This window comes from Misgurnus anguillicaudatus, chromosome 22 (genome assembly GCF_027580225.2).
Source record: "Misgurnus anguillicaudatus chromosome 22, ASM2758022v2, whole genome shotgun sequence".
NCBI classification, from domain to species: Eukaryota; Metazoa; Chordata; class Actinopteri; order Cypriniformes; family Cobitidae; genus Misgurnus; species Misgurnus anguillicaudatus.
In genome coordinates, this window is record NC_073358.2 from 38997564 (window position 1) to 39020535 (window position 22972).

A 22972-nucleotide genomic window follows, 5' to 3' on the forward strand; every position below is an offset into this window, starting at 1 on the left:
AGTATTAAGCGATTCCTGAGGGCTGTTGCCACAGCCTACACAAAATCTGCTCTGTGTGGGCCGCCTTATCCAAGTTTAGAAAAGCATGACAATTGCATTACTAACAACACGAGTTTGGTCAATTAGGCATTAAAATGTAGCATTTACAGAAGTAATGAATTCATGTTTATATATATGTATAAATAATAATCTAGTCGATTATGTAACATTTCAGTTTAATGCAATCATTTGTTGAATCCCCCACATAGACGCTTACCGGCAGATGGCCAATGAGAGAGGAGACGCTGTCAGACACATATATGATGTTCCCATCTGTAGTAAGAGCTATCAGGAAGCCATCCAATGCCTGCCATTACCAAAACGAAAAAAGATTTTAGGATTCAATTTTAGGATTTAACCGAAAAGTTACACTGTACTGTGACAGTGAAATAATTCATTTTAAATTAAAATCATGTCATTAATTTTTCATGTGTTTTTAAACTCATGCATATTTTTTTCATACCATTAGTTTGAGTGATGAAAATGCTAAAATTTAATTGACTATTCCCTGAAATCTCGTGAAAGCCATGAAAGTGTTCTTCACTGCCTGCATATTGAAACTTGGTGAGTTTTGCATCGCTGACGTTTTAATGCATTTTCACATGCCGCCAATGATTGATGTTTGAAAGCTTTGGCTTTTATTTTCACTGAACTATAACTTAGAGCAAATTTTAGAAACAGAATCAAAGGACTTGCTGACAGAGGTATAACATTTGTATTCACAGCAAGTAATAATGTGATTTGTGGGTTGGTCTATGTGGTTTATGAGGACATGAATAGTGTATAATGACATGTTTATTATGCTATAAACGTGGTTTACGGGGACACAGAAAGTGTCCCCATAAACGGAAAAGCTAAAAAACCATACTAAATGGTAGTTTTTCATAGATTAAAGACTGGCAACAGGTTTTTGTGACATTGGGGTTAGGGATTGGGGTAGGTTAGGGGAATAAAATATAACAGTTTGGACAGTATAAAATGCATTGCGTCTATGAAGATGTCCCCGTAAATCACATACAACAACATGTGTGTGTGTGTGTGTGTGTGTTAAACTGTAGATAAACTCAGTTCTATGCAATGTACAGTGCCAAGCTCACACTGACTTGTACAAGTTTCCTTTATCTGTAATGCATTTGGCTTTTCTTTAAAGTAGGCTACACATTTTAGCCTGAAGCAATGCTGTAAGGCATCTTAAACCTTAGTAAAATACATGACGTGTTGACAGCCCAGTACTTAAAGGTATAGTATACCCAAAAATTATTTCATCATGTGCCAACCCTCATGTTGTACAAGTTAACCTGTACACAAAAGAAGATATTTCGATAAATGATGGAAGTTTACAGTACCCATTGACTTCCATAGTAAGAAAAACAACTATGAAAGTCACTGGGTACCGTCAACTGTGTGCTGCCCATCTATAATCAAACTATCTTCTTTTGTGTTCAACAAAATAAAGAAACTTACACAGGTTTGAACAAATAAGAACAAGACATTTTCATTTTTGGGTGAACTATCCCTTTAACTACAGCTTATGGGGAAGAGTATTCCCACAGGATAAGGGAAACACGAAAAGTGGTCGAAGTAGCTACAGCAGGACGGTTACATGACTCCTTTACCTCCAGCATTAACTGGGTGAATTCCTCATTGCTCAGGAAAGAGGGCTTCCAGTCCTGCCGGACCTCACAGGATTCGGTTTGGGCTGTGATCTCTGGGAAACATCAAAGCAGGGAAAATGTTTTGGAATGCTGTGAGAACAAAAATCATGACTGTGGAATTCTGGAAAATTGATTCAGTGGACTAATAGGTTTGGATGAAATGTGTAAATGGAAAAAAAATGGAAATCAAGAAGCAAGGCATTATGGGGGAAGTTGGACATGGCATATTGTCAAAGCAGCAAAATGTGTTGCCATTAAACATTCGCCAGACAGCCTGACAGCTGTGCCCTGGATTCAGACAGGAAAAGGATCTGGGCCTGTAACAGAACGACTCCTGGCATACAAAGGTGTTGAGATGGTGACGCGCTTAAAAGCTGCTTGCTCTTCGAATCCCAAATGCTGCTCAAGAGATACAGTAAAAACTATTTTCCAATACTATAATTGCGACTGACTGTGCGGAAATTGACATGATATCATCAAATTATAATCTGACCCTCACTTATGTGAGGTGAGCGATTCAAATCAAAGACATACAAGGTGAAATACTTTTCCTATAACTGATCTGCCAACAGCAGCAACCGCAGTCATACTCATTTCATTTTTGGAAAGCTACAAACACTTTGGGGAATTTTTATCATTTTGTGTGGGAAATAAAAGCTTGATTTGTTCGCAGACTTTCAGCCTCATTCAATTAAAGATGAGTATGAAAATCCTGCCAAGGAACAGTGACAAGAAAAATGATTTTAGATCTTGTCTTCTACTTAAAAAGGCTGTGCTTCTTTATAAACCATCTACCAAATAAAACATCCTAGTTTATTTTGGCTGGCTAATTAAAGGATTAGTCCATTTTCCTAAAAAAAATCCAGATAATTCACCCACCACCATGCCACCCAAAATGCCGACGTCCCTCCTTTGTTCAGTCGAAAATAAAACATGTTTCTTGAGGAAAACATTCCAGGATTTTTCCCATTCCAATGGACTCAAATAGAGCCCAACACTTAATACTTAACTCAACACTTAACAGTTTTTTCAACCGAATTTCAAAGGACGATCCCAAACGAGGCACAAGGGTCCCATCCAGCGAAACAACCGTCACCCCTGAGAGGAAAAATAAAAAATATGCACTTTTAAACCACAACTTCTCATCCAGGTCCGGTCCCGAAAAGCGCCAGCGCGACCCCACGCAAACGCGCAGTGACGTAGAGGTCACGTGTTACATATATGAAACGCACATTTGCGGACCATTTTAAACAATAAACTGACACAAAGACATTAATTAGTATCATTCCGCATACAACAACGTCGCAACGGTCCTCTTTGTCCACACTTGTAAACACTTGGGCGTAGTTTCGCGTCTGTCCTCTGTGACCTCTTGACGTCATGACGAATTGCGTGAGGTCGCACTGGCGCATCACAGGACCGGACCTAGACAAGAATTTGTAGTTTAAAAGTGCTTTTATTTCTTCTCAAAAATGACAATTGTTTCGCTAGATAAGACCCTTATGCCTCGTTTGGGATCGTTTGTAGTCCTTTGAAACTCCGTTGAAAGAGACTGTTGGGTGTTGAGTTGAGTGTTGAGTGTTGGGCTCTGTTAAACTCCATTGAAGTGAGAGGGATCCTGCAGTGTTTTTCTGGAAGGATATAGTTTCTTCTCGACTGAACAAAGAAAGACGTCGGCATTTTGGATGACATGGTGGGGAGTAGGTTATCTGGATTTTTTTTAAGAAAATGGACCAATCATTTAAGTTTTTATTCCAATAAAAAATTTAAATTGTCCTACCATTAGCAGATGTAGTGGTGTAATTCAGTAATGAGACACCTGTTTAATAAAAAACTAAAACTTATAATTAGACGTAAAACTTGGGAGGACCAAAGTAATGCATAGTAAATAACAATGCAAAAGACGATACTTCAAATACACTGTTTCCATCAAATATTTTTTTCTCTGTAGTTACAGACACCATCCAGAGATTCATTTTGACCAGAATAATTTACAACCAATAGCATTTTTGACAATCTCTCTCACCTTTCTGTTTCTGCAAAAAGTCAATGGTCCTCTGTAGGATGGTGGATTTGTCCATCTTACGGGGGTGACCTTGACCCTGCAGCATAGTACACAGCTCTTTAATAAGAACATTGAACTGGTCTCGCCTCTTCTTCTCTGATTTATTACGGGATGCCCTGCAGACAAACACAGAGAGAGATGATGCTTGAACTGTTTATGACAGATGGGAGTACTTGCAATTATCTGCATGTAAAATACAGAAGAGACATGTAAGCATGACAAACAGATGCACACATGCTGACTACACAATTATATAAAAATGGAATGAAACACTTTTCAATGGCCTACTTTCATTGTGACCCTGAAAATACACCTACACATCAAAGACAAAAAGTGTGTCTGTGGTGAAAATGATGTTTGCGTCATTCATTTCTCACAAGGGCTTTAGATGACTATAAAGCATTAAGGTCAAGTAACAAAGGAAGTACTTACATTATGAAAACATCCGTAGAGTTAACCGTTACTTTATGCAGGATGCATCAAGCAATCTCATACATTTGTGTTTTCATTTAAAGAGCTCAAATGCAAAACCCTCTATGTGCGTCTGACATGTTTTCTTGTAAATTAGCATTTTTTATGAGACTTTTAACGGATTCTGCCAACAAAGCAGTATTCATTAATGATCTGATCTGTATAACATTTGGTTATGGCATTTAGAGGCTTTTGCATTTGAGCTACTAATTTCTCGATTTTTGTATTTCCCTGACACATAAAAACAGGGAAAGTATTATTTGTATTTTCCCTTCACTGCTAAGAGGTAAAATCCATCAAGCCCTTTCATTACCTGCAATTTTCTTCAGTCTCTTTTCTACTCAATGTCAGTTTTAGACAGTCTATCATGAGAAGGGCTTTTGTATCGAGTAAAAGTGTGACAAGATGATGTGGTAGGTGTGATTTCCTGATAGTCCCTGGCCATAATTGAAGTTCACAAGTTTATAGTCTTCTGTGACAGCTTACTATCAAATATCTCACAACATTACGAGTAGCGCGCATGCATACACACAGGACCGTACCTCTTTGCTCTGTCCTTCTCATCTTCATCCATTAAATCATCCACACAGCTGCTTGTGCTAAAACCAGAAGAAATGTTGTCTTTAAAATTCATACATGCAGGCATCAATACAGTATCTTGCTGAATAGATTAGAAATCACGTAAAAATGAAACATCACCCTTATGTCAATGTAAACTTATTCTTTTGTATGAATCAAAAATCAATTTTTGTACATTTTAGTTCCTGACAGGTATCTAAAGGCTTCATTGAACTTGCAACAGTGCCATATGACATAAGGATTACTTTTATTGTACTTATGGTCAGCGGCGGCTCGTGACTGCTCTTCCGAGGGGCGCAAATACAAAATAAGTGTTCGGGGTGTCATGTGTGTTGCTGTGTTCTCAAAATATGTGTTTGTTGCGTCATGTGAACCATGTGCATCACGTGTTTGTCAAAATAAGTGCCTGCTGCACACGCGTCAAAAGAGTTTATGATAAAAGAGATGCTCACGTTCACAAAATACACGCAAGACACTCCCTTAACAGTAAACTCTGATTACGCGTGAGATTATGCGAGTATCTGGCAAACGTGAGCGTCTCTTTTATCATAAACCCTTTAGACGCGTCTGCAGCAGGCACTTATTTTGACAAGACACGTGATGCACACATGTTCGCTCGACACGTTGAACACATGTTTTGAAATTACGAACCACACATACATGATGAGCTACATACATGTTGTGACAAACTTCGCATCGTACGCCCTCGAAAAAAGAAGTCACCGGCTGCCACTGCTTATGGTACTATTATAATTCTGATTTGCTTCCTAAACTAAAATAACACCCTGCATTCTGACATTTAGGTCAGTCAATAAGGGACAAGTTTTATTTTCTGGCATGTTAATCTACTGTATTACACCATTAAGTGTAGACTTACTCCCATTCCCTCCGGGAGGATGGACAAAGGCTTCCAAACTCCGAAAGGCTGTCCATGCTCACTCCTTCTCCCATTCAGGACGTCTGTGAAAGCTGGTGTGTCCCATTCGTGTTGTTTACCGTCGAAACACCCATAGAAACTCCACACGCTAACCACCTAATGCAAGCGGTTAGCCGCTAATCACAAATCTTGGGTGTCCTTCTATTGATGACTGGCAGCCGACGCTTGCCGCTTTGTGTCCTTACGGCTGGCCAGTACTTAAATGTCAAATACTAGCTTATCATCAAGATATTGTCAATTTTGGCCTCTGGTTGAAATTCACTAGCGTATGCTTTTAAAACTCCTTTCTCTCTCCATAAGGTCAGTTGTAGAAAATGTGGAACCTGTAAAAGAAAATAAAAGTTGTTATAGCATCACAGTTACATCCTTTTGTTAAAGGGGTCATATAATAGAAGCACTGAGGACCCAATTATAGCACTTACACGGAAAAAGTCAGGATTTCACACTATGACCTCTTTAACAATAAACAAAATAAATGAAAATCATTTTTTTAAAGCTTGACCGGTAGAGCATCACACTATAGTATACTATGCCAAGTCAATTCAACCCACTATTTTACGTTTTGACCTGTGGTAAGTTAACATAACTTATAAAAACAAGTTGAAATTGTTTAACTTAATAAGTTGAGTTTAAGTAACATAAAACATATGAAGAATTTCGTTGCAAAATGAGATAACTTTTTTGGGTTTGTTTTGATTTAAACCTTCATAACTTAAAAAATACAGCTAAGTAGCACCATAAAACAAAATAATAACATGATAACATAATAATATGTTTTGACAAAAATGTTAAAAACGGATTTATCTCGTTTTGCAACGAAACTCTTCATATGTTGATTTCATATCACTTTTTAACAGTGTAGGTTTGATTCCCAGAAATTGTACATACAAAAAATGTACAGCTTTAACCCTTATGGGTTGTTGAGGCTTTTTTTGTCCATTTTTGTTTTTTTATGTCTTAATTTGGCCACAACTTTCTCTGTGTTTCAGCAAATAGAATAATTTTTGGTGACAAATCTTATATTTACACATATTTTGAGAAAATGCTTTGAAATAAAAAAAAACAATACACCATGGGCAAATTTACTACTCTTTCGGGTTGTTCGTGTACAAAAAAAGCCACTAAATTAAACGGCTGTAAAAATGTATCAGATTAATTTTTTTTTCCATAAATCGTTAATCACCCTCAATATTGATCATCAAAACTACCAAATGCCTCAAAAATTTCCATGATTTTAACGTTTTAAGTTCATAAATTTGGAAATACGTTACGTTTATGACACTTACACGTTTTGTCCAACAAGTTTTTATCTTCACAAATGAACGCAAATTTTATACATTTTCAAGTGTAAATGCATTTACTAGAAATATAAAAAGCAGAATTTTGACTTCAAAATTCATAAAGTTGTGTTCATATGTGAAGATGTGTGTCATAAACTTTTGTTGAATTCACAGAGATTATTTTTTGCCATAATCCAAAATTCTATGGAAAACAAATTAATTGTTTTTTTGCGAGGGAACTAGTATCCCGCTAACTTCTGGGTTAGCCTACAAAAATACGTCATCCCTGCGGCACTTCATATAATGGTTAATATTGTTATTAGAGTTAAATGAAACAGTGTTTGCAAAAAATACAGTAATAAAACACAGTTTTTAATGCAACAAAATAACCACCACTATTAGAACTATTAGAATATTTGGAAATTCGTTTTCTCTCTCTCCAGATACTCCAGCCTCGCACACTTTAACATATAAATTTTAAATGGCTGTGCGCTCCACACCCATCACCTACACCTAACTCATACTGACCACGCTATTTGATATATCAGGCTATGCATTTAATACACTGTAAAAACTACTTTGCTGCCTTAAAATTTTTTGTTAAATCAACTCAGATTTATGAGTTGTCACAACTTATAAAAGTCAACTTAATTTTATAAGTTATAACAACTCACCTGTAGTTATAACAACTAATCTCTAGTCAAGATAAATAATAGTAAGTTGAAATGACTTGTAAATTTTAAGGCAGCAAAGTATTTTTTACAACGTAGAAGCAGAGGAATTTGACGAATAGGTGCCTAATGTTTTTTCACCCCTTCACAATAACCTTTACAAAGAATTGTATTGATGGCCACTGCAACACAAAACCTGCTCATCATACACTTTGATGGGTCACTCAATAACCAGCAGTCATCTCATGCAGATAACCAGTCACGTAGCCAAATTTTGGGTGTATCAAAGCAGTCTAATTATAAAAATCATCTGACTTATACAAATCAATCCGCTTTGGATTGCAGTGAAAACGGTCAGATTTGTGTTGCTCACTCACATTTGCCATTTTTGTGTAACGTTTCATGTAACACCTGATGATGAAGCAAATAAAAAGCATGCGGGAAGTATTGTGATGACACCCAGGCTTAAACTATAATGCAGCATTGGCACAACCCTTAGGAAAACAACAAGGAGTGCTGTGACCTAGAAACATCCTTTACACCAACCTCTTTATAATCCAACACAACAGAAAGAAAGAGAAAAAAGTGGGAGAGTGAGAATCAGTTAGGGAGGGAGTGAGAGAGAAAGAAAGAAAGAGTGTGTGCATGAGTACTGTAGCAGCAGAAAGGAATACCTTACATTCCTCTTAAACAAAACAGCAATTGTAGTATTAGGTTAAATTTACTAATTTTACCATTTAACTGTATGCAAACCAGTACACTGTCAGAAAATCGTCACTGGGGCAGTAACCTACAGTATTTTGGTAAAAATGTATCTTCACTTGATAGAAAGTAATTAGGCAGATGGTGATGTGGACAGGTTGCTTGATATGCCCTCATTATTCAAAACCATACATCAAAGATAACATTAGGTCAGGCCACATCAATAAGATTGGAGTCAGATAATGCTCAGCTGATTCATGATGCCTACCAATACAACTGAGACACATCAAAGCGTTCTGTTTGAGTCAGGGATTTATTTATCTATCCTATCCAAACCACACTATTCAAATCCCCAAACCCTGGTACGCCTGACTAATGTGATCGCTCCGTACCATGCCTGGGCGCAGTTTGGTTAACCGCGCCCTGGCCTGGTTGCAGAGATGGGAGAGGAACGTACAGTAAAATCGTGCCAGTTATGCTACCTTGTCATGCCAACTTTGTTAAACATTTTCCGTGCCCATCAACTGTTATAATACATTCACATTATAAGCGACTTTGTCGCTGTGTGTCGCTCGCCTCTTTCAAAAGAGGCGTTTATATATCTGGTTGTCATAAACAAATGAGTAACGTCCACTCCAGTAACTGACGAGAGACGGATGACGTGAACTCCCCTGCTTCGTTCTCATTGATAGTCGCTCCCGAATGTCGCTCATAATTTGCATAAAGTAAAAAAATGTCTTAACTTTGTCGCACGACTGGACACGGCCATCCAGCCGTCAACAGTCATTGTCGCTTGTGTCGGCGGATGCCGCCATATTTTTCAGAAGCAAGTCTGTATGGATAGTCAAGGAATTTAGGAATGCACCGAATGTTCCGCAACCAAAACTTAATAATAAAAAAATACATTTTCGGTGTTCGGTCGAGTAAGTGAAAAGACTGAATAAATTTAACTGAACAATAACGTTTCTGATGACACAATCAAATTACGCAACCAGCGTAGAGTGGGAGGGGAGCACGCTAAATGCAGCAAACATGTCGGCTGTGTGAAAACATTTTCAAATGTCCGTAAAAGATGTGTTTTTTGCAATTTCTAGCTGAATAGTTTCGGCTGCCAAACATTTGGTGCATCCCTAGAGGAATTCACTCTGAATCTTACAATTCTGCCAACACCAACCAACTGCTTTAATTGTCAATAAAATATAACGTTTCAGCAGTAACAACATAAACAAGCGGCTTTCGTGATCAACACGTAACTTCCGATAAACTCTGCTAAGAATAAATAACAACAAAGTACTTTAAATGTAGTTTATTTATATAAACAAAATAAATTAACAACAAGTAGATTACCTAGGAAACCAAAACATTTGTTATTTTCGACGAGTTATTTGTTCAAAAAAGTTCAGTTTACCAACTAGTCGGACAATAAAAAAACTGAAACCGGAGGTAAAGTTCTGACCAAACGCGTATCGCGTCACCGTACGTGCGTCCGATGTAACAGTCTATATAAGTGGTCCTGACTCAAGATGGTCCTGAAATAAGTTACAGAGCACACATATCTGTTTATTTGCAATAAAAAATGGTTTGGGCTAAAAAAACATCTCAATTTTTGATTTTGTTGATATAATTGGTTAAACTGTTATATGATCTCCATCTTGATCTCCAATGTAATCTCGGTCTCAAAGCAAAACCAGCTGAGAATCATTAACACACACTTCATGCAAAACAAATCCAGCTATATTGATGCATTAACAGACCAGTTTAAAGTGATGAATGGGTTTATTAATTTACTTTACTTTAATAATTAGAAATCCTGGTACATCGGTCATTTTGAGGATAACAGCATGTCTAGAAAGAAATGGACAAACATTTAATGTATTTAGTATATATTTTTTTGTTTTGTTATGCGATTCTTGGTAATTAAAGGCATAGCAAACATGGTGGGTTTTTTTTGGCTGCCTTTTACTTGACATTTATGCATTCTAAGTAGTTTAAACATAAATGTAACTGGTAAAAGCAGTCTGAACGTCAGACGAACATTGTAATGTTAGTAGTTAATGGTGGTGAGGTCACTGCAGCATCACATTTTCTCTGGCACACTTAGTTCGCTCTGCCTGTTTCTATCACACATACATGCTTGGGTTATTACTAATGTCTAACTGTATGCGTCTCCTTTGATATTGGATTTCTGTCTGTAACAAATGAAGGCATTTATTCCGCACTGGAATTCCAAAAAGACTTGCCGGTTTTCCAGTAATCAGCAATTAGAGGGTGGAAAGCTCCTGACACCTTTTGGTTTCTTGCTAGATGTCAGATTAGAGCTGAAGTTTTGAAACTGTTTAAAACATTAGTCAGAAAATCTTCAATGTGGAAATATTAATGTAGACCACACAATTTGTAGTGAGATCCACAAATCGCAGGTGCACATGGCTGCAGGGCTTCAAGCTATACTATAACTGCACTAAAATACAGAATACAGAGAAATGCATTTACCAATCTGAGAGTTGAGAACATTTCCTTATTGCAAAAATGCAAAACTAAACAAGAAACAATAATAAATTAGTGTATTTTTAATGTTGCAAAACATTTTTGTTCACATGCACAAACCATCTACTGTGGTTTGTGGACATAACTTCTTGACATGAAAAGTGTGTGAGAATGAGTGACCTATTTAAACACACACTTTTATAATTTTTTAGCTCTTGTGTTTTAAATACTTTTCAGAAATGCACATGCAAACGCCAACCATAAAACTATGGGATCAGCCATATAAACAAAGTAAAAATCTTATAATTCAGAACATGTTAAAGCATTTCTAAGTCCAATTCAGCTGATATTAACCCTGTTACCAATAGCAGTGTGCCCGAGGCTGGCTTACAGATCAGTCTTCAGAAATGAACAGAAATGTGATAGTGACTGCCACTTTTGAAACAACAGACTACCGCCAAGAAACAACATATGATTCTTGCTTTTTTAAAACTTTGAACATTAGTTCATTATGAATTGGCAAAACTAATGGTGACAGACTAGCAAAAGTGACGTAAGATTTATTATGACAGGATGGAAGTACAGGTATAATACAGCTGAACAATTCTTATAAATACATGCACACAGTACTTTCACCCACACATTTATACCAGTAGTTCTCAAACTTTTCGTCAAATACCCACCCTTGTGTAGGGTGCATCCCCAAAATGAATGACAACAAATCTCAAACTTAGAATCTGAATTAAACAAAACATGTTAAATTACACAATGTAGTGCCGTTGTTAGCCTTATTTGCACATACTTTATGATGGATTCATGCATTTTAAAAAATGACATAAAACTGGGGCCCCCTGCCTGGCATCATCTCACGCCCCCCATTTGGAGAACCACTGACTTGCACAAAGACGCAGATAAACAGACTTTGGACGACAGATTAATCTTTCATTCCCCCTAAAGACCGAAATGGATATGATGAAAGAGAATGAAGATTGCATGACAGCAAATGCTCTACTGATAATGAATACAGCAAACCTTCTGCTAAGTAATAAAATAGGAAAATGTAGATGAGAATAGCACCTTTTCACTTATAACCAGTCAACAAACACAGCAAATGCTTTACTTGTAATAATCATTGCCATCAAGCTTTTCACTGATGATAAACACAGCAAACTATGTTAATAAACACAGCGAAAGCTCTGCTAATAAAAACACACCTACTTCCGCTAATAATACCAAACAACAAATTTGTTTACTTAATAAAGAATATACCAGTATCTCAAAACTACAATAAAAAGAGCTAAACCTCTGTTGACAATAAACAAAGCAAACTCTCTGTTAAAAAAACAGCCAAGTCTCTGTTAATAAAAAACACAGCAATCTCTTTGTTAATAAACACACCAAAGTCTCTGCTAATAAACACAGCAATCTCTCTTTTATAAACACAACAAACTCTGTTAAAGGGGACATTCCATGAAAATCAGACTTTTTCCATGTTTAAGTGCTATAATCGGGTCCCCAGTGCTTCTACCAACCCAGAAAACATGAAAAATAGCAACCTTGTAACTTTGTTTTGGTAAGGCTCTCTCTGCAAGCATGTGAATAAATAGATCATTTGAATTTCGCTCCCCCCATGACGTATTAAGGGGCTCTTATTATAATGATACCGCCCCTTCAACTGTGCTATCCAACCATGAATGGCCTCACGAGTGCGATAGACAGAGAGAAAGAATGACTGACAGCACGACGCGTTTGTATTCCCTCAAACACAAACAGGAGCCTACAATCTTATAACCTGTAGATTTAATAAAATTTCTAAAGATTGAATTAACGTTCTAAAGGATTAACCTTACCTTAGAGCAACAGAGAGAGAGAGAGAGAGTGAGTGAGTGAGTGAGTGAGTGAGCGAACGAACAAAAGAGAGAGAGAGAGAGCAACGCGACGGTTCGCTTTCACGTATGTTGTTTAATATGTTTCTCTGAAGTTTATATGCATGAACACGAGGATTAATGCACTGCACAAGACAGAGTGAGAGAACAACTCGTATTCACTATCATACACAATAAGCATAAATATGTTGTTTAATGTTTCTCTCAAGATTCAAATGAATACGAGGAGTTACAAGATAGAGAGTGAGAGACTGACAGAAACGCGAATGTAATATGTCTACACAATAAACATGTCATTTGATCTGTTTCTTTAAAGTTTAAGCATTAAACGTGTTGTTTTATTACAGATCATTTAAATGTGCTCGTGTGGTTTGGTCAAAAAATAAACTTCTGAGTGTTTGTGGAAGTGTATTTTATTGTAACATGCTGAAAATCATTGTGCCTGTTTAAAACGTACTGGCATCATGAGACCTAAAAGTCTTTATTTTTCTTCCACAATGTTCCCCATCTGTTGATAAACATGTATTTAGTATGCATAAAACAGATGATTGACTTTTTAAACTTGTTCAAATATATAATGCTGAACATCTCGTACTAAATTCTTTTGTGAGAGAATGCAATGCCTTGTCTACAGCGCAAGCGCTTGAGACTCCGCCCACCTGAGCAGGTCATTTCGATTTAAAGGGATACACACAAAAACGGTGCATTTTTGCTCAGACCCATAAGTGCCTATTTTAACATGCCACAATAAATTACCTATATGGTATTTTGAGCTAAAAAACAAATCTCTCTATTAATAAAAACAACAAACTCCGTTAATACACAGCAAACTCTCTGTTAAAAAACACAGCAAAGTCTTTGCTAATAATAAACACAGCAATCTCTCTGTTAATAAAAACAGCAAAGTCTCTCTGCTAATAATAAACACAGCAATCTCTCTGTTAATAAACACAACAAACTCTGTTAATACACAGCAAACTCTCCATTAAAAAAAACACAGCAAAGTAGCTGCTAATAATAAACACAGCAATCTCTCTGTAAATAAACACAGCAAAACTTCTGCAAATAATAAACACACCAATCCCCATTAATAAAAAACATAACCCCAATGCTTCTCAATTATTTTCTGTCACGCCCCAGGAAGAAGTAAACATTTCGCGCCCCCCCCCCAACTCTCCGCCGCGACTGTAAATAGTATAATTTGTCTATAAAATTACACATCTGCAAAACATTGTATCCTTATTAACATTAAAGAAAACACAAAAAAAAGAAATATCAATCAACTTACAACAAAGAATAACTTTATTAACATTGTTTTTTAGTCTGTAACAGAAAAGACTTAAAAATGCATCAATTTGCCTGAAATAAAAAAAATCAATTCTTATTTAAAGTATAATATTTTTTGACCATTTGATACTGAAAAATTAAATTAAATATGATCAATAAATAATAATAAAAAAAACTCAAGCGGCTTATCAGCGTGATTGGGGTGTAATGTCTTTAAGTGACGGTGCAAAAAAAATCACTTCCCGAAAAAGTATTTTCCCATCGGTCTAAAAATCACTTCCTGAAAAAGTATTTTCCCTTGGTGTCGCTTCGAGCCCCCCTGGGGGTCCCGCCCCACTATTTTAGAAGCACTGTGTTAATGTAATAAACACAACAAAGTTTGTTAGTAATTATCATAATCTCTGTTAATAATAAATCCAGCAATCTCTTTCCTTATAGTAATGCAGACGTTCTGTTAAACACAGCAAAATCAAATGTGAAGCAATCAAATAAAGCTCAATGAGTTGTGGAGTAAAAAATTTCAGGCATATTCCTGCGACTTATCCCCTGACCCAGCTATTGCTGTCTTTGACTGGTCTGACTTTCTCCATGGCTTAGGCCATCAAAAAATATATTTTCTAGCTACTAAACTTAAACACTACAAACTCTCTAATAATAATAATAAACAACAAACTCACAGCATTTTGCAATACATCTTCTTGTAATGAACACAACACATTAAAGGCTATGTCAAGTCAATATAAAGTTTTCTATCAAACACAGCAAACTCTGCTAATAATTAAAGAAAATATGAACTTTAATTTGACAGTTATTATTATTTATTATTCAGGCAACATGCAACTTTAGAATAAGTAATAATTATAAAAAAATCAACAATAGTTTCACACATTCACATCATATGACGACACACAGATGTTGTACAGTCACTTTAATATATAGTTTTTAAGTTTGCCAAACTGAGATTTACTACAGGATTAACAAACCACTGCTCAATATGGACATGTTACTTTCCTTTCATCTGCACCGCAAACAAAACTGTAAACCCTTTAAGACATTTGTAAATTGTTTATGACATTTTTATGGATGAGAGAAGAGAATAAGTGAACCACATAAAGGGAACCACTCAGAATTGGGAGAAAATCTCTCTGTCTTATGCAGAAAGACCTGAAAATCTCACTTTTGTCTTTCAGCAACAGAAAAATCAAACATGTCAACAGCCAACCCCTCCTTACTCAAATACTTCAACACAAGCACATATGTGACTCTGCCTTTCTTAATTTTCCTTTTATGAACAATTTTAGTTATCACTTCAAACAGGACCAAGCTGAATATTAGACTCAAGTAGACTCACTGTGGTTACTTTTGGATATGCTGGATAGAAACTCAAACGTGTGTGTGAATCTGTTTGACTATGGGTAGTCAGGGAAGGTGAAACAATTCCCTTTGTAATAAACTACTAATAAAATATAACAAATGTTTACTATGATAAAGAATTTTGTCAATAATTTTGTTTATTTAATCGATCAAAATGCATTAAAATAATTGTGGTAGGTCCTTATTTAGATTTACCAGGTTAGCAAAGTGTTGGAATGTTAGTCTTTACCGGACTGACCAAACAGAACCCACCTTTGGCCACACCTTGTGAAGTGCGCGTTGAGCTTGTAAGAAAACATGTTTACATCCAGCAGCATTGACTGACACACACACACACACACACACACACACACACACACACACACACACACACAGTCCTAATCAAAGTTCAAGTTCATGATCACTTCTTGAGACACACAAACTTTTCAGCAAACACACCTACGGCGCACTTTTACTTAATGTCTGTACAAGCACATTAGCAGCACATGGAAAAATATTTTGTGTGTTTATTAAGCAAAGCTTATTAAATTAACCACATATCACAGAGGTCAGTTTAAGAAATATAACTATATCAGCATTAAAATGTATGAATTTGCAAGACGCTTTTATCCTAAATAACTTACATTGCATCTATACATTGCTTTTATATCAGTATTGTATTACCTAATGATCTACCATGCTCTACCAGTTGAGCTACAGGAACACTTACTGTATCAAAACAACAACTAATTTTGTGCCACTTCTTTGCATTTCTCACACACAAACAAACAAACTAATGCACACCTGAACATGATCAAATAAACACGAGCAATGGCAGTGCATGTAAATAGCCATTGGGTTCAGAAACAAGGTCAAGGGTCACACTGGGTGGTGGTGTTTGGGGGGGGTGTAGTTCAGAGAGGCCCCAGGAGCATTCCGGAAGGACAGGAATCACTGGGGAATGTACAGCAATGACAGGAAAACACTTGCAGTGTAACAGGGATATTAATGCACCAATAAGTCCAAAGATTTGAAACAAAAGCAGAACAAATTTCTGTGTAACTCATTCAGAAAACCATAAATTAACACTTGTATGCAATACTGTTTTTTATGACCACAACTTTGCTTCACTCCTGTTAAGTTTATGTATGCATAGGCTTCAGACCTGCAAGATATACCGAAATCGGCAAAATACCACAATACGTTCGCAATAGCCAAATTATTTTAATACTTCAAACTTCAAAGTGCCAAGTTGATGCAGAGAGATTAGTGAGACAAGGTGATGTTTTTCTTTTTCAGAAAGGATGTAAAACATTTAAAAAATATATATAAGCATGTGTGTTCCCTAAACTCTTAAAATGGATGTGTTAAAACACATTTATTTTGTCTAATTAAGGACAACATTTTTAATGTGTTGTCCCTAACTAGACACATCTCTGTGTTATTATTAGAACACATTTTGTTCCAATTTTGTTCTTTTATTTTAGTGCTGGGCAAAGATTAATCGCGATTAATTGCATACAAAATAAAAGTTAATTTTTGCATAACATATGTGTGTGTGCTTGTGCTATGTGTAATTATTATGTATATTTAAACACACTTACATATTTACATTTTAAAAAATGTTTATTTATATATAATCTTTTAAAATTGATATACAATAGAATATATATATATATATATATATATATATATATATATATATATATATATATATATATATATATATATATATATATATATATATATATATATATATATATATATATATATATTATTATACATGTAAATGTTTCTTAAATACATGCATGAATGTGTGTGTATTTATATATACATAATAATTACACACAGCACACACTTGTATATTATACTAAAAATCACTTTTATTTTGTATGCAATTAATCGCGATTAATCTTATCCTAGCATATTTGAACACAAAATGACACATAATGTCTTAAAATAACAATGTTTTAAATAGGATAGCACAAAACAACACATCCTTTCTTAGAATGTGGGAATCAAACCCATGACATTTGCGTTGCTAACGCAATTCTCTATCATCTGAGGTACAGATGTTTCCTCACTAGTCAATGGTTAAAAAATTTTAAGGAATCACTGTCATTTCATCATTGGAGAATGCATTACATGGCTTAAGAAATGACTCCGGTGGCAGACAGATACAACAACACTGTGGCTTTTTGCAAAAAGCTGCTTATAAGACTTGATTCATAAGTGTTGATGCACAGAATCAGGATGGTGTTGACTTTGCACATGATTGTGGCTTTCATCAGCCATGCGAATTGTTTAAGTGTACCTCACTCATTTATCAACACACACATCTACTGGAAGACAGGCAGTGTTTTTTGCCACAATGTTGTTGCATCTTTCTGCCGTCATAGTCATTTCTTAAGCCATGTTGTTATACGTTTTTGCAATGATAAAATGAAAGTGATTCATTAAGGACCAACGGGGCATCCTGGCATCCTTCTAATAAAAACAATTTAATTTGTCTCTCTGGGCAATATGTGCTTAACACAGACATGGCAGTAGTGTAGTAATGCCTGTGCAAACTCTAATTAGTAATAATACACTCCTACCGGACAGGTAACTACAGTAACAAAGCACAATGAGTGATTTTCATGGGTAAACAGCCCAATTCCTGTGTGAGAGAGGTGAGGAAATTATTGCATCACTCTCACAAGTTGCACTATTTACAATATTGACCATGAGGCCTAAGCAGGGGCCCAACTTACAAAACACACCCTTAACCAGGGGCCCCCAAATGGCACACACACTTAAGACAAGATACACACTCACATATGTATACATATACACACTGACTCACACAAATACACAAATTCAAAAGCCTTCTTATAATAATCATTACCCAAGTACAAGCACACATAACCACAGACTCTACATATGGCATAGATATGACAGATATAATAGATCCAGTACATATCCATACAAACTTACTCACACTAGTCTTCTTCATCACATACAACAATGCCCTTATGCAATATTACAAGATTTGGCTTATGCACCTGTCTTCAAGTACAAATAATTTCCTGAACCACAAAAAACAAAACCCAAACATGCACTTTCAGCCCAAATAACAGCAGGAATCCAAGGACACGGAAAGGAGTGTGTCATTTAAAGGGGTCATGACATGTTTCTTTTTATTATTTTATTATGTTCTCCAGTGCTGTGACGGATCGCAGTTGATCCGTGATCCGTACACGGTTCAGCTCGCATGCGATTCGCGGATTAATACGCAAATTTAAATAGGGAAAGTTTATAATTTGCACATGTTTCAAAGGCTTGCAAATGTTTACATTCAAGTGATTTTAAACAATTTAACCATAAAAAGGCACTAAAGTGAGCAGCTTTCTGTACGCACAAACGCACATGCGGTTGAATGGGTCCGGTCCAGCTCCAGTCAGACATGATAATCCCTTCAAAGATCAGAACTCTTTTTTTGTTGAAGGGTTCAATTTATTATTATGTGTTTACTAAATGAAATAAGCATAATCATCCAGCTAACAAATATTATATGTACGTTTTTGTCCAACTCGTTTACCCAACTTGCCAAACTGAGTAATCTGAACAAACAATAAAAAAAAACAATGATCTGAATGGTTCCCAGCATGCATTGCGAAATGTTCACTTCTTTGGTTAATATTTACTAAAAAAGATGACTGTTTTAAGGTTTGATGGCTTTATTTATGTTGTTATGCTGTTATTTTGAAAGAATGATGTTTGTTTATTGTTACCATGATTAGAGGAAGAGGAAGGTACAGTGGGTTAGCACGCATCGTTGATGTCTCACAGCAAAAAAGGTCTCTGCTTCAAGCAGGGGCTAAGTCAGACAAAGACTTTGTCCAGGGGACCTTTCTGTGTGGCGTGCTAATTTTAGACCTTACTTAATGTGCAACTTTCTTCTTTTTTATAAATGTTTGTAATTTCTTTATTTGTTACTCTACAGTTTGTTACTCGACATTACTTACAGTTTGCTGGATTCTTGTTTAGTCCAAAACAGTAGGCACATAAGTCAGAGCTGATATGACCTTACAACAGTTTAACTATCAATTTCTCTTTGACATCAGGATCCTTCAAAAGCCCTGCAAAGGTGCTCGTTTTCCACAACCTGCAACTGCACAATATTTGTCTGACATCGCAATCTTACTGTTATTACAATCTTATCATGACTGCAAACAACTACTACTTCAGATCCCTTTAAATTGCTCACTGAACGCCAGTGGGCGGAGCCAACGAAAAAATTATGGCTTTCTCTGGTCCAGAGAAGAGGGAGGCTGCAGACCTGCATTTCGGTCATATGAGAATTAATATATTAGGGCTGGGTTTTGATTCAAGTTTTAAGAATTGATTCGATTCCGATTCTCAAGATCTTGAATTGATTATCATGATTCGATTCGATCCGATCTTCGAGATTTAGATAAGTGTTTTTGAAAAAAGCATTTTTTCCAGCTGTTACCTGAATTACAGGACTGTAGTTATGCAACATATTGATACTATTTGCGTTTCTGGAGTTTTCAAAACAACCGCTTGCTTAATGTTACTGACCGCCATGTTCGTTGTTTTAATGTCCTTCCACGTTTGTTGTTTTAATGTCCTTCCACCTCGCGCGCATGCGTGAATTCAATGACATTGCAGGTTTAAGTTATTAATTATTAAATCGATCCTCTGAGTTACGAATCGATCTTTAGAAATTAATATGAAAATTGATTCAGAATTGGTGAATCGATTTTTTTTTCAACACAACCCTAGAATGTATCTATATGAATATTACTAATCCAGCCATTTTTCATTCGTTTTTTTCTGGAGAACGATTAAATGCTTACGTTACATCGTTTCGCAGGATGCATTAATGATATCAAGACCTATAAAATGTCAATGGATCAGGGCAAACTTTATTCCTAATATTATGACCCCTTTAAAACAGGGGTTGCCAAAACTCCCTTTCCAGGACCTACCTAGGTATCAGGGCTGGAAACGGAGTAAATTTAAGTAAAGTTACAAATGTAGGACTTTCATCCATGTAACAATGCAAATACAATTTTATTTTCTGCATCTGTGGTTTAGAAAATGTAATGTATATCCAAAATTAGGGTCATCTCTGCTATTTCCACTGCTGGATATAATCCATCAACACCCACTAAACATTTTAAATGGAAAAATAGGGAAAACAATTATTCTCTTTTAGAGTTATTCCCTTGTCATTGTATGAATAAAATATAATCTTTACTGCAATATCAAAATACTTTATGGTAGCATATATCAAAACCATTGCCATTGCTGGTGATAAACTGCACCAAAATGTGCTTTGTGTTATTCACTGAAACAGCCAAATGACTTTGTTTGAAACCCCCTGATTTAAGGCATACAGAAGCCTGAGTAAAAATGAATTTAAATCATTTTTCAAGTTACAAAAGCATACGGAATCAGGGTCCAAACTTTATGCACTGCCCAAAGTGACAAGTTTATGCTGACTGGATATACTGGTTTCAGAGGACTGAAGTGACCCATTTTAAGCGCATACAAAGAATGTAGATGCGTTCTAAACCAAGACAGTCAAACTATGAAACATCACAGTCCGGAAAACTATAAAGTTTTAATTAATAGTTTTATAAAATATGTAATGTGCACTGAAGGCTTTTATTGTGCGCGCGCAGTCCATCACGATGAAGGTGAGGAAATATCAAACGATTCCCGCGTGCAGCTTCCGCGCGACCCTCACACATTAATATCTTATTAATCAAAAACACTATGAGTTTGATTTCTACTCACTGTGACTCAAGTGTGTCTCGCTGATCCACAGTGGAAGCAAACAGAATGTATTAAAACGGTTGAACTCCTTTTCAACAGCAAAAGTGCAATTCGGGAAAATCTTACCGTGCACGTAAGACCGCAGGTCCCACTTCACTTCGGCTATCTGTGGACATTCTGCTCGCGCCTCATTGGAAGCTGTCTTTCTCGTCTTTACCATAAACAACCGACAAAAAAGCCGCTTTAAAGTCGGGTGCAAGGCAAACACGCGTGAAACACGCATAAAACTAATGAGTTCCACCGTAAGCGATGCACGGCTCGGTGTTTCAGTGCGGGTCTGAGCTTTTTGCTCGTCACCGGGTCCACATCCTCCGCCTGTAAACAGCGACGAGCTGATGCGAAGTAGGAAAGTAGGTCAGACGGGAGCTCAATACTGAACCAACGACATCACTAACCGCCTGCAGCCACACACACATACATACACACTCATATACAGAACATACACGGCGGAGAAAAGATAGACATCCACGGACATAAAAACCTCAAATTTTACGCATATTCAGAAGTCTTGCAGCCCTTGTGTACATGGAGCGCCGGTGACTCATAGTTTTTTTTTAACACAGTCTTGTTTTACCGTCCTGAAAGTCGACAAACTATACTGTAACTATAGCAGTGGAATTGTCTTTAACTCCCATTGCCCACAACAATATGTAAAGCCCAATTTCGTCGGCTAATTTCTAACCAATACAATATTCTTAAGCTTGGCATACTAGAAAGATTAGGGTTTAGCAAATTTTATTGCCCGTTTAGTTTTATTTTAAATAATTTAAAATCATCTTGAGGCCTCCTATCTCCAGCCCCTTAGGGAAACACTGTCTACTGTCCACCATACAAGTTTGCAAAAGCCCTCTTCTCGATTTCATAAAATAGGATTAAAGTCTATCAAATGTCCAGTGCAGATGACAAATTGATGGCAATGCTAGCTAGAAGTACGGTAAGCAGATTATAATTGTAAATTTAAGTTTAAGGCTGCAGCTCAAAACAGCAGATATATAAATATGTAAACATAATGGAAATGTTGCAAATAATGCTGACATGAAGGATACAATGCAAAACAGTGTAGTATGACTATTAATGAAAGACCATTATGGTGGTAGCTGGAGGGGACAACGACAGTGTGAAATATAACATGAATTTGCATGTAACAGATCTTCACACTACTAGTATAAATAAAGTATGGACGAAAGCCTGCTGTACCATTGTGCCCCTTCTATCTCGGAGGCAAACGTCTTCACATTTCCCTAATACAGTAAATCCAGGTAAGGATGACGCCACTTACAAAATCACCATCTGATGAACAATATCAGATAGTCACGGTCAAGCCAATGCTACACAAACAGTTGTGTATTCAAATAGAGTTATATAAATGAGCAATGCTGAATATCAAACAAGTCTAAAATAGCTTGTTTTTGCGAGTGTGTGTTAAATAAGGTCTTTGAAAACAAACTAAACATTACTTGGCAAAGTAAGCGATACAGATTTGATTTGTAACAATTACTTCTTTTTTTTTTTAAACCATTAAAACCGCCAAGGACATATATGCATTAAAGCAGAAATAATGTGTGCCGTTTGAGGATTCAGGCGGTTGCCATGGCAAATCCTCCGTCAGATCCTCCATCCAACATGGCTGCTGGCCAGAAGAAGAGCTCTGAAGCACATCACCTGTGTGACCTTACCGACACAAATGTCTGCACTCACCAAATAGATTTAATTGCT

General features: G+C 36.3%; 1 protein-coding gene across 3 annotated transcripts in view; it reads right to left on the reverse strand.

The window, feature by feature from the left end:
• npas2 (neuronal PAS domain protein 2) overlaps window positions 1-22972 on the reverse strand; it is a 66926-nt gene that overhangs the window by 16205 nt on the left and 27749 nt on the right. For 2 of the 3 annotated variants that reach the window (XM_073860268.1, XM_073860266.1), the window contains exons 2-6: window positions 5687-6069; window positions 4773-4829; window positions 3721-3875; window positions 1656-1747; window positions 257-346 (exon numbers count right to left, since the gene is read on the reverse strand). In XM_073860268.1, coding sequence (XP_073716369.1) covers window positions 257-346; window positions 1656-1747; window positions 3721-3875; window positions 4773-4829; window positions 5687-5760 — 468 coding nt within the window. In that variant the 5' untranslated portion in view covers window positions 5761-6069. Of the gene's footprint in view, window positions 1-256; window positions 347-1655; window positions 1748-3720; window positions 3876-4772; window positions 4830-5686; window positions 6070-21322; window positions 21670-22972 lie in introns of those variants that run through there. The other variant, XM_073860267.1, reaches the window with a different exon arrangement.